Raw genomic sequence first — 13,317 nt, 5'->3', positions numbered from 1 at the left:
TGAAACAGTGATTCTTCATCCAAAGTGTAACTTAAAATGAAAAAGGACCCATACTGCTTAAAAACAAAAGCTAAAAACACTTACTTCCTGCAGATGTCTCAGAGTCTACAACTGCCTTTGCTCACCAGAAATATACCCTTGCCACCTTGAAATCCTTCTGCTGTACTCGTCACTGCCACAGTAATCTAGTAATCTTGCCGGAGCTGAAGATCTAGGGTGACTCTATACCAGCTGACATTAGCCGCCTACAAGTCAGATATTAAAGCTGTTCACTTGGCTTCTTGTCTGATGGCGATTCCTCCCACGTAGCTCAGACATGTGGTTTATCATTGCCTCCCTGGAGCCATGGAGGCATCTGCCTCCCCGCTGAGTGTGCAAGGAGCTGCACTGAGTGTGCAGCTTAAAGGGGGCTTCATGTCCACTGCAAGGGGAGCTGAATCCTGTTCTGGGTGTTTGCTGCCCAACTGAAGCAATTTGGAATTTGGAAACCAGGCATCCCACACCTGAGTCCTTTGACTCCTGATCCATTAGGTGTACTGTGAACTTGCCTAACGCTAATTGTTAGCACTACATTCATTCTATATCTTACTTTAATTAATGAAATTTAAGGCCATTAAGACCTCCAAAATCCTGTAAGGTGGCTTCCTCCAACACACAGGCCAAGCCCTTTTTTGGTTTTACCGTAGGAGTCTACAGCTGCTTGGTCAAACCACAGCATTTCTTCTGCATCTAGGCAATAGCATCACAAGTCTATCCATGCCTGGCTGAACATCTTCCATGAAAACTGCTTTTCTGATGGAATCCTTGGTTTTTTGAAAAGAAAGGAAAATGTGAGACTTGGATACATGCACTAAACAGATGTCTGCCTTTCAGAGAAATATTCAACTTGGTTGAACTTAAAAAAAAATAATACTGCAACCGAAAACTTTGTTAACTTGAGAGTTTTCATTTCAACGTTTTTTTTGTGCGGCTCTTATCACTGCAAATGAGAAAAACAACTTCAGATCTCTGTTTAGGACCCACCTATATAAAATTACACAATTATTGCTCAGTGTTCTTAGGCAATAGACCGATTAGATCTCTAATTGTTGTATTTAATATATTTTCTATTAATCAAGAAAACATGAATCACATAACATCTTGAACAAGGTTGACTTTCAGCCTCCACCTACCACATCCTTCGGAAGTCACCCATAGCACTGAAATCCCCAGCCAAACACAATTAATAGTCAGATGAAGGGATTGTCTTCTTGCCTTATACATTGTACTATCTACTCTTTCATACCGTAAGGGATTTTTGCCATTAATTAAGCTGAAAGAATTTTTCACCTGTTTATGAGAGTAACTTAAATATAAGATTGTCAAAAATTGCCCCAAGAAACACAAATGATTGTCAGTACATCGTGTGTAGTGGCCCTTGTTCAAACTAATAGCAAATAGGCCACTGGTTCTCATGTTCCTGGCTTTGGATGCTCAAGCACCCCACCAAAAAACCAGCCCCGGCTCACATTTATGACTGCTGTTACTATTGCTGTGCATTCCTACAGTGCAGTGACGACTTTGCAAAGCACTGTGAAGTTGCCTTCAGACACAGTCCCATTACAGAAACTGGCCAAGCAGCTGTCCTCATCCCCTGTCAATGCAGCAGAGGAATATTTAGGTGAATTAGGAATGGAAGGGGAAGCAGTGAGAGTCTGCAGAAGGATCTCTGAGCAGGTGGAGGAAAGATGGAAAATAGACCTTTGTGGGCATGATGAAGTTGTAGCCCGGGTGCCTCGCTCACAGAGCAGCGGGGAAGCGGCTGTTATTATGCGTGCACACTGGCACCAAAGTGCTGAGTCGGCAGAAACTCCCTGGAAGGAGCAGCGTGGCGGCTCCGGTGAGTGGGGGGCCACAATGCCATAGATCAGCTGAGGTATTTTTAACAATTATTTTGATATAAACAGCTCTGAACTTGAGGAGCTCCATGTAAATGGGAAGCAGTGGGGCTTGTAATTAGATTTGTGTACACTTTCATAAATTGCTGGGAAACATCAAAGCCGTGATAGAAGGCTGTGGTACACTTTATTTCCTTCTTCTGTTCTTCCGTTAATTGAATGGTTGATGTGTGGATAGGAAGTGTTGGCTTCACGGAGTACTATTTACAGACCCGCTGACAGCTGCACTGTGAAAATTAACAGGAACAGAGCAGCCTCTGTCACAGCTCTTCCCATGAGGGACTTGCTTCAAATTGGATCATTTCTTTCATAGGAGAAACTTCCCTCATCTCTCCTCCCTTCTTCGCAAACACGCACACACATCCAGCTGCACACTCCCTTTCTCCCTGCAGGCTCATAGCAGCCGTTACTGCTTGGAAGGAGGGTTTATCATTTCCACAAAGTTGGGGGAGTTCGGCTGCAGTTCAGCCAGACGCATCTTCAGGAAGTCAACCAAATCTGTGAGCCAGGTGTGTGGAGCCACAGCCTGGTGTTTGCACGTCTCACCTCAACAGGAACACGCCTCTTCACCCTCTCAGAAATTCTAGCATGTTTCCTCTGAGACTGCTACTGCTGGAAATGTGGTTATTGTTGATCTTACATGGAATTGCTGCTGTGTGCTAAGCACTGTATAAACCTCTTACAGGAAAGCTCCCACAATCAGCAGCTTACCAACTAAAGGTCAGGGCTGACCTGGCTGAATTACGTCAAAGTGTTCATCAAAGTATAAAATCTTGGGGTCATCTGTAGTCTTGCCATCTACACATCTCTTACAGTTGATGGAGAGAGACTAGCTCCTTAGAGAGACATCTGTCTGTCTTAAGTAATTGACGGTTTGGAATAGATACCCCAAAATGGCTGCAGTTAGCTCATCCGACTGTGTCTCTAAGGGACAAGGCACAAAAGATAAGCAAAAGAAGGGACGATACAACGTCTGGGAATTAACTGGTATTATACACAATTAATCAATCTATTTAGCAATTTTGTAGCCAAAGTCACAGCAATTCTTCTTCCTGGTCCCAACAGAAAAGTAATAACCAGTGAATGCTTGAGCATCTAAATCTTCATATGTACTTAAATCTGGAAAACGCAGAATTAAGAAGGTCAAACTTTAAGCCATCAGTCCACCACCTCACTTCCCAAGGGCATCTTCAAAATATTCAGGTAACACAAACAGAACCTTAGACAAACCGATAATACAAATAGATAACAATTAAACAGATCATGATTCAGAATAGCAATTAACCAACAAAATTTACTCTCATTGAGATTCCAGCGTGGACTCAGGTTCTCAGTTAATAAAAGCTGCCTTGTGACAGTCAGTAGAGAGACAGAGAGTCACTGATCCCCTCAGGCTGTCAGGGTAAATAGGAAACTGAAAAGTCATTAGACTTTAGTTTTACAGGAACACAGAAACATAAAGGGGGGATTTTCAAAGGTAATTCCAGGTGAAAGTTGATGAAAGTCCAGCATCTAAGTGCCCTTCATGCCTTGCAGCTGAACTTGCCTTAAAGTTACTTGCCCAAAGTCACAAAGTCTAGGGCAGAGAGGAGTATCATCAGTGTAAGTCCATCTGCTCAAATTAATGCAGAAGGCTGAGGCCTCGTTGATGTTGGAGAATCTGATGGAAGAGAATGGAGATGCCAACTCAGACCCATTTTTCTTCTCTTCAGTATTGATCTGCTGCTCTCTAAAGAACATACGCTCCATGCAAAGTCTTTGTGTAACAGACAGACTGCTTGTTTAACTCAGGGCAAGGTACAGCACACCCATTCCTTCTATTAAAAAACAATAATACATTAGGAACCCATTCATAAGTCACCAGCAGCAGGCCTGGCCTTCCTTCCAGTAATGAATGATTTTTCTGAATATGCTGCCTGAACGCCATTTATAAAGTCATGTGTTCTCCTTTGGGATGAAAGAAGCAATGGATGTGTAATACCTAGGCGTTAATTTGCAGACTTTTCTTCCGTTAGAATCAAATAGCTCTCAGCAGCTCAGCCTCACTTCCCTTTGGGCAGCGGTTTCTGGCTGGAGGCAAACTAAGCTTCATAGACCATCCCACCCCACTGCTGCCACCAAGACAGCTGATTCTACAACCTCTGGGCCAGCAGTTTCCCAATGTTACCATAATTTCCCTTAATTCTTTCTACAAAAAATAAAATCATAAGACCATGCTTCTGCCTCTCCCCTTGTTCCATAAATGAACTAATAAATCACATGTTTCTGGGTCCCAGAATAGAAATCCAGGCAGTCCAGCTGCCTGACAGGGCTATGAATCATACTGGCACCAAAGACAGCCTTTACGTCTCATGTCACATCTCTGTAGCCATACAGGCATCCTACAGGACAAGGGAGAGACCCATGGGATGTGACAGGCTTCACTCACTGTGTTCTCCAGGCTTCCTTGCTCCCTCCAAACTGCAGCGTTCATTGGCCCCAAACAGGATAAGAGGGACAAGTGCTCATGAGCTGCACAGCCTTGCTCTAGACAGTTCATTGGCACCATAATAACTGTCTATGGGTCCAAGAGGAGTTGGGGACTAAATCAACAGATGTGGAGGCAGCTGGGGGAAAGTGGGAGCTGGACCGTGCCACCACCAAGCATTGCCCAAGTCCTGGTGCCAGCAGCAGCCCCTGTGAGGCTCACGGCACTCAACGGTTCTATTGTCTGGATGAGATTAGGTCTTGCAGCGGCTAAAATAACTCACAAGCACTGACCTTTCCGGAATATCAGAGTCATTGGTAAGCCTGCGGTCTGGGAGGCATAAAATGCTCCCTGCCTGGCAGAGGTGTTCCCAGCCTACTGGAGGGAACTCCACTGGGCTTCACCACCTTCGTTTAATAAGGATGTGCTCTTCCCACCACAGAGAGGAATGAAGATGTCAGTATTAGGTCTTTACCTCTTTGCTTGCTTTGGAGGATTTCTTTCTCCCCCTCTGTTCCCTTCCTCTTTCTTTTGCTCCAAATCTCGTTTACATCAGTAGGATCTTCTTGATTTCAGTGGGCTCTGGATCAACATTAAATCACTCTTGATGCTTCTGCTTGTTTTCCTTTAATTCACTCCTTCCCAGCCATGGTTAGGTGGGTGGTCTGGATTGATAACACACATTGTTTTAAGAACAGAAAGTCTTTAGTAACTGGTAGATTGCCATCCCTATCAAAGCATAGCTGGCATTAAGTCATTCAGTAGCTATTACCCAAATGCGTTTTGCAAAGATCAAAATGAATTTTTAAAGGCCAAGGTGTATTTAGATCAAAACTATAACTTTCAGATAAGTCCCTCAACAGATGTCTGCACAAATTCAAAAATGTGAAGCATTCTACCAGACACCGATGTCTTTGCCTCAGATGTCTGCTGGCAAGTGAAATCAGGTAGGGGAATATGCCTGACTTCCCATCCCAAAGGTCTGTGTGGGTACCCACAGGAACAGTGGTTGTGAAGTCTCTCCCAGCAACAAGGAGACATGTTTCAGTCTTGGTGGGGTGGAATGCAGTAAGGGCAGATCCTTCAGCATAAATCAACTTTTTATTCTACCAAAACCAGCAGAGCTTCTCTGAGTTTACACTGTCTCATAGTTTCAGTTGACCACGTCTTTCACCATACGAAAGCATGGGTGATACCTCCCTGCGAACAGAATCCTGTATCAGTTAATGACCCTATGGATGTACAGTGCTTGGAGATCTTCAGTTTAAACATGACGCAAAAATGCAAATACTTCTTACTGTCCCATCAAGCAATATGCTTTACACCATGACGGCCTAGATTTATACAGCACGACACTGATCTGGGACTAAAATGTTCCTTTATGTCACGTGCACAGTTGTAATGGAGCTGCCCAGCTTGCCAGACATTCCTCAACATCTGTTTCTTTCCAGGTCATCTTAGGCTGTTCATGTCTTCATCCCGAATTGCCAAGGGAGAGTGGGGCTCATGTAAGCAGAGTCCCAAAGCATCAGGGCCTCCATACCTGGCTGTGATGCTCCCTCGCTTTCACAATAGACAATTCACTTCATGGCTCTGGAGTTATTCCACTTAATCTTCATTTTCATCCTTGCCTAGGATAATGGAGAGATCATTCAGATACTAGCTTTCATGGGGTTCTATGCTGCAGCTACCAAACATTTTCTTAATAAGTAATAATAATTTATTTAAAAATTACATCATCATTTGTTGCTGTAAGAATATTTTCAGGGGAAGTGTATTTTTAGTAAAGACAGAATTAAATACACCTTATCTTGCAAGCCATGTTACTCTCATTGGGAAAGGGAAACCTATAACGATTTCTTTTGAATTCTGGATTTTAAGTTTTTCTTCAAATAGACAAAAAAGAATTATTTATTGCTTCGTATTCCTAAATAGCGGGTAAGAATTTCCAGTCTATCAGTATAACAACACTTTCCACTTCATAATGCATTAAGGAAGGCGAATGATTCTGTGAGGACTTTTATCATCCATAGACTGAGCTGAAAAACACAGAGCTGCTTGAAGAGTTCTGCTTTGAAGTTCAGGTTTTTTGGATATCTGGCTTTGATTTGAGGGGCATACTAATATCCAGGTTATTTATCGAGTTCTTTCTAATTAGAATTGGGTGCAGTGCCACCAGGAGTCAATGATTCTGTTGCCCCGTGGAAAGCAATAACTTCAGCTCAGAGAGACACCTACTAAGTAGTGTACGGGCAAGTAAAACCTAAATCAAGCTTCCACTCCAAATAAATTACAGCTCTGGAGACCTGTGAAGGGAAGTACCTGCAGCAACTCTCTACTTAGGCACTGCGTGAAGAATCCCCTCTACTGAAGGAGCAGCATTATCAAAGGGTCTGTCACTCCAGCCCTGGATGAACGCCTCCCTTCCCCACTCCGTCTCTGTCACTCATCTCAAGTGTGTCTAAACCAGCTCTCAGGTCTGTACAGTGGAAATAGCTCCTAGTGACTGCCATCCTACTCATCTTTCAGATGAGACACGAAATTGAAGCCCTGAGTACAGGAAAAAATAGCATATTTCACAAGAGGAGAGGGATGTTAGTCTTGGTCTTCTGGCCATCTTCCAGCATGGGTAATTACATTTCTACCTAGCTAAAATTCCCTCTGCTCTACAGCTTTAATTGGACAGTAGTTTCTTTTTCACTTGTCTGAAATCCATGTTGGGGTCAAAGCCCCACTGGCTAATTCAGCAGCCCTATTTTCCGTAGAGCTACACAAGCATTTTAAAAAACTAAATATCTGGCTTTGCTTTCAAACTTAGAAAGCATCATACCAAACGGCCTGATCTGACAGATCCCAAGGCAAAGAAGTACTCCTCTGGCTTTCAGGCCCTAACATCAAGGATCCTTGTGTGGAAACGCTACCCTAAATGGCTCGCTAAAGCCTTGTGAAGCACATGTGGTGACACGTAGGAAGGTAGTCTGATCACCCAGATGAGAAGTATCCAGCAGCACCTATTCATTTAAGCATTTTAGCTGGTGTGCACGGCTGACATTTTGGAAGATACTTAATAGGATCTGCATATTCAGATCTCTAATACTCAAGAGCTTTAGTCACTGGAATTTAATGTAACAAGCCTTTTTTTTCCAATATTTTTGGCCCAGAACTTTTAACTGGCTCTGTCTGTGCTAGCCGAGACATAAAAGTCGACCTGTATGAGATAGACACCCTTGCAGTAAAGTATTTGCATATGTTTACTTCCAAAAGGACATTCACTAAGTTTAAAGTGAAACATGATTTAATGGCTTTGACAAATTAGGCCCAGATTCATCAGTTCTGCAAGAAAAAGATGTCTAACCATCTGTAGAGACTGGTAATGTACTGAGTCAGAGCAGACTTATAGGGCTGACAGGAAAAGAAAATTCAGGCATATATTCTACAAGGAAACAGCTTCACAAAACTTTTCCTATGAATATTGTTATAGGGAGAAGCAGCTTTCCCTGACGATGCGCAGCATTATTTGGTCTCCTGAAAAGCTTTTGCTTAATTTGTGTATACACTCCATTTGGAAGGCCATAACTAATGGGAAACAGTCCCAACAACCAGGCAAAAGATTTGTTTTCCTTTGCCTTTAAATGAAATATCAATGGATGGCTATTTTATTTTTAGTTGAATATGAAATTTCACAAGCAACCTGTCAGGTTCCTGTTTTCAAGAATGACTTTATTTCACACGTCAAGACAGGCTGGGAAATTAGTTTTTCCCGCAGAGGACTCTGATTAGGGATTACAAAGTGAGTGTGGTGCAAAGCGATTTTTCCTCCATCTTTTCCTGCGCCCCGCCAGCCTAGAGAGCATTTGACTCTGCTGACTAAGGGGAGCAATTCATTACTGTGCATGGGAGGGGGATGGGAAGCAAGGTAGTCATATTAAGTAGACTTGCTGGCCCAAGAGAGGATAAGGAAAGCATAATAATACTTAGCCCTTACAGTATCCTTTTCATCAGTAGATATCAAAGCACTTGAAAAAAGAGGTTGATTTGATAGGAAAGGAGATAAATGCCAATTCCAAGTAGCCTATTGCAGAAGCACCAGCAGGAATGCTCACTTTCACGGTAGTCTTTTTGGATTGTGGATCTGCAGGGTAGAGAAAGAAACAGGTCCTTCCCTCAGTAAAATGCCGAATTAACACAGAGATCTCAAAGTACATGTCAAACGTTATTGACTTACCCACTGTAACTCTCTTGGGGGCTGGCAAACTATGAGGTCCAGTCCAACAACAGGAGAAAGCAGGAAGAGGATTATGTATTACTAATAAATGATCGAGCAGACAGGACCTATTGCCTTTGTCAGCAGACAACAGTTGATTTATGCCACAGTTTAACTTCTTGCGGAAGCAATAAATAGCCCAAGTGAAGGGCTCTGCAGTTTTTACTGTGTGGAATATCTGGCCCATTCTGGGGCATTTCTAACATCCAGTGGATTAGTAGGAGTCACTGGACTAGAAAGTAGTCTTGTTCTAATTGTAGATGAACAGCACTGTTTCGCTCCTCCAGTAAAAATCCTGGACTGGGTGATCTGATAGAGTTTACTGCCTGATTTCCTTTGGGCCACATGAAAGGGTTGCACATGAGGAACAACATACAAAAAGCATCAATCCCAAGGTCAATCTTCATATTCAAGAGCAATGCAGCATCCCTACTGGCTAGAAATCTTTAACCACTTACATGTGCATCTCATTGCAGAGCACTCTTAAAAGGCCCTCCTTTTTCTCCTCTTTCTTTGTAGTGTGTGCTCTAACTTGCTTCTGTTTGCCAGTGGCCTTTCTGCCCTGTGTATATGATAGGGATGTTCAAAGAGGCCTGAAGTCCTGCTGCGACAGGCAACCCAGAAAAACATCTCATAAGAGGCAGCCTTAGATCCTATTGGGTCAAACAGCTGCTGTGCAGTCACTATGACTCACATCAAGAGGGAAGAACACTCCAGGGGCAAGAACTTCATGTGGAGGTTACCCATGTTTTCATGATGCCATCTACAATAATAGCTTGGTTTTCAACAGTGTGAGGCATCAGCAGTTTCCTGAGGCAGTTCTCTGGCCTTAAGACTCCCAGGGTAAACAGAGATAGAAAGAAAAGGGGAAGGAAAAAGACACCAACTTATTTACAGTTCTTTGTCTTGTTAACTAGAGCAGGTCACATCTTCAAAACCCATTTCAGAGATGAATACCCATTCACCTTACTCAGTTTCAAAATCCTCCATGTGCCGCAGCCTCTGGTCTGCAAATCACAACAGCAGCTCTGAACAGCCCAGTCTGCTGTGGACCAGTGCCTCCCTCCAACACAGCTGTAAATAGGTTGAAATCATTAGATTCAGGTTACCAAACAGTCTCTTGGATCAGGGTTAATTAAATGAGTGTTGAAATCTAATTAAGGACTGGTCCAGGTGATAATTAGCAGGAAATGTATGCATTAAAATATTCATTTGTCGATGAGCTGCAATTAAGAGTGTGATTTGGGAAAGGATCAATAACCTCATCATGTGATTAAAAAAAATTAAAAGTCAGTCAGCCTTGAGCAGAAATGCAGGGGAATTTTGGCTAGGTGTTTTTTTACTTCCATCCCCCCGCACCCCCACCCACCTTCACCCACCCCCCCGGCAACCCCGCCAGGCTTTCTATTTTACTCTTGTAATAACTTCTGAAGACTGCTCTCCACCCTTGAACAGAGCATTCATCTCTCCATCCCATTGTTTTCCTGAAGCACTTCTTTCAAACCCTTGCTCTTCACCACATTGTTTGAGTGGGTTATAGATTTATTAAAGACAGACTAACGGGTCAAAAAGACAGATTCTTTGCCAATGAAAATCACTTCCTCCCAGAACAGACTGCTAATCCCGAGGAACATCGCTTATTGTGTGGCCTTAGATTATTTAATTATTTTAGCAAGTTAATTCCTCAAGTCTTTATTTGTAACTGAGGATCTGGAGAGGTTATTGAATATGCATAGCTTGGACTTACATATAAGTACGCTCACAGCTATGGTTTACTACTTTATTCCCAATTTGTAGCAGAGCAACTCTGTTTCCACCGAGACTTGATTTTTTCTTGTTCCAGGACACAGGGGTGTGTGTAAGCCAGTTAAACACTTCCCCTGTGCAATCCCAGACAAGCCCACCTCTGCTAGGAAAATGAGGGCCCTGCAACAGCCCAGCACCTCCGGCATGGAGCTTGACTTCCTCTGCTGCCACGGCCAGAGGTTGAGCTGGCAATTTCCCCACTGAATGTATTTCCATCAGCAAATACCAGTGTGTCAAAAGGGAAGCGTACCATGGGAGCGTGGTGCTTTCAGCTGCTCTTTGTCAGTCTCCTGGCAGCTCACCTGCCCATCTCCCCAGGCTTGGTGGCAGCCCAGCTTCCAGGGCAACTGTCTGCCTGCTGTCGGGGCTAGTGCCAGATCCCCCCTCCCCAACACTCCGCTTCCCCCGGGGACACCACGCTGCGGGGAATCAACTAACACATCAAGTTAGGACATCCTTGGAGCCAGCCAGACAAAAAAATTATCAGTGTCTTCCTTCCTAAGCAGATCTATTTCTTCCCATCTCTGTTTCATATCAGAAATTTAAGAATCGCAGTTAATGACCTTTCACTCATCTCATTTTGGGGAGGAGAAGGATTTCTTTCATTCCCCAAAGCTCTACATTTTTCACAGACTTCTGCAGCCAGCTCTAATGATCGTCAGTAGGTCTGCACCAGTGTTGACAGGAGACATAACCCAAACATTTTAAAGCTTTCCTGGAAAAGCTTAGCTTTAAATGTGGGGTCTTTTGTGGTAGCCTCTGCTTCCTACTGTTCATGGAGCGGAAAACCAGGTCCATCAGGTACGATTTTTGCTCCGCTAGTTTAACAGTGCTGACGAGATGCTGCTTTGTGGTGAGACATACACTCTGTTCAGCATACTGAATCCTGTCTCCAAGACTGGGCACAAATTTCTCACTGGACGCGGATTTCTAATTGGGGGTTACAAGACATGGCAGTGTGAAAGTGTGATCCAGCTCAAGCGTTCTGGCACGTGCAGAGCTAACACATTCTGCCAGAATCAGTTAAATCCTACCACATTCATCCAGCAAAACTCCAACATTTTGCTGCACTGAGTCCAGATCTTTGTCCTCTGATGAGGCCAGCCTGCTGGGCCAGAAGGTTTTGAAGGTTTTCTGTTTATGTTGAAAGAATAAAGCAACAGCTTTTGCCGCAAGAGCATTAATGGGAGCCTGGAAGTTTGAATTTTGGAGGAAACTAAGAACCAGGCTGCTGGCCTCAATCATTCACCCCCAGGGTCCTTTAGTTCTTTCCTGATGCTCTCAGCCTCTTGCAAAGGTATAATTTCAAAAGGTCTGAGAGGTTGCGTGGAAAAAATCAGCACCAACTGGATCCCGTGTTACAGATCTGTGTTGGATGTATGGATTGCATGAGCCAGTGTGTATTGGGCTAATTCCCGTGTGTATCTCCTTTTGTTTCCTGTCATGCAGGGAGCCTCTTCAAGCCTGGTGGTGAAGTTTGCAGATACAGACAAGGAGCGTACAATGAGACGCATGCAGCAAATGGCAGGACAAATGGGCATGTTCAACCCCATGGCCATCCAGTTTGGAGCATATGGCGCCTATGCACAGGCAGTAAGTATAGACACTGGCTCTATGCATGTTCATGGCAACGGGAATAGCACCTAGAAGTGCACAAAAGCACATGTGAGCAGAGGAACAGCTGAACAAAGGAGGAACCAGTGATTTCTCCATTAAACTGATTACATCATGGGAGCAAACTAAGTCACGCCACCCAGGGTAGACAAGGGCATCTGCCAGGCAAGTCGAAGAGGTACAATAGCCAATTCTAGCAGTAACCACACTGTGATCGTGTGTGCACACATGCAAGACACTTCCTACAGGGTCTAAACCATTGCTGTCAAATCCAATCACAGCTAGCCTTTAAGGATTTGGATAAAATAGGCCTGAATTCATCTTATCCTGCTTCTCTGCCCCATGTCAGCATCATCTAGTGCCAAAGAAGGTTTGTGAGGGTACAAACACCTTTCTGGCCCTCCTCCGCTACAAGGACACACAGACTCAGCTGAAAGGGGGAGATGGCTCTGCTGCACCACACATCATTGTGGGTACCTTTGGAGTAACCACAGGATAAATGGCAGCTGTTGACATAAGTGCTTTTAGAGTCATGAAAGCATGCTAGAGTATATTAAAATGGACAAGCAGACATATGCACACATACAGTCCTGGTTTCCCAAAACAATGTGATTTAAGCACACTGGGAAAACGCACCAGCTATTTAAGGCAATGTTGCACTGTTTAACTTCAGTTGTCCTACTTACATACCAGACTTGGACCCTGAGCCCCTGAGAAAATGTGGCTATACAGAGAGCTGGGTTCTTGATGAAGAACCCTGGAATGGATGCCTCTGGCATAACTACCTTTCCTTAGGCTGCAATTAACAAGGGACCTGCAAGACAAGATCAAGTTTAGGTAACTTGGTCTCTGCCAGGTATTTCAGAGGAAGGTACAGGTGATCCCTGCAGCAGGCAGACACAATACTGCCAGGTGACTTTGTCTGCCTTCTCTGGAGCAGATTTGCAGACAGTGACAGTGCATCTACGTGCTTTATCCTTTTGGTAGCAAAGTGTGGCCTTCTTGTACTCTGCTAGATTTGTGTACAGGAGGGAAGTACTATTAATCCCATTTTCCAGAGTAGCATCTTCTGAATGAGAGAAACCAAATGCCTTGCCCTAGGTATACAGGGCCAACTCAGGAATCATACTCCAACATACCCGTACTTCATCCAGTGCGCTGACTGCAAGGCTCTTCTTTCTTGCCTGCCTATTTCTTTCTCACATGTAGGCACCCTGGATTTCCCATCA

At 43.9% G+C, this 13,317-nt stretch overlaps 1 protein-coding gene across 11 annotated transcripts in view; it reads left to right on the top strand.

Annotated features, from left to right (window-relative positions):
* Window positions 1-13,317, top strand: part of CELF4 (CUGBP Elav-like family member 4) — a 721,304-nt gene that overhangs the window by 625,143 nt on the left and 82,844 nt on the right. For all 11 annotated transcript variants that reach the window (XM_040580543.1, XM_040580547.1, XM_040580545.1 and 8 more), the window contains exon 6: window positions 11,924-12,067. In XM_040580543.1, the coding sequence (XP_040436477.1) occupies window positions 11,924-12,067 (144 nt within the window). The remainder of the gene's footprint in view (window positions 1-11,923; window positions 12,068-13,317) is intronic.

This window comes from Falco naumanni, chromosome Z (assembly GCF_017639655.2).
Source record: "Falco naumanni isolate bFalNau1 chromosome Z, bFalNau1.pat, whole genome shotgun sequence".
NCBI lineage: Eukaryota > Metazoa > Chordata > Aves > Falconiformes > Falconidae > Falco > Falco naumanni.
This window is presented reverse-complemented; position numbering and strand designations above follow the sequence as displayed.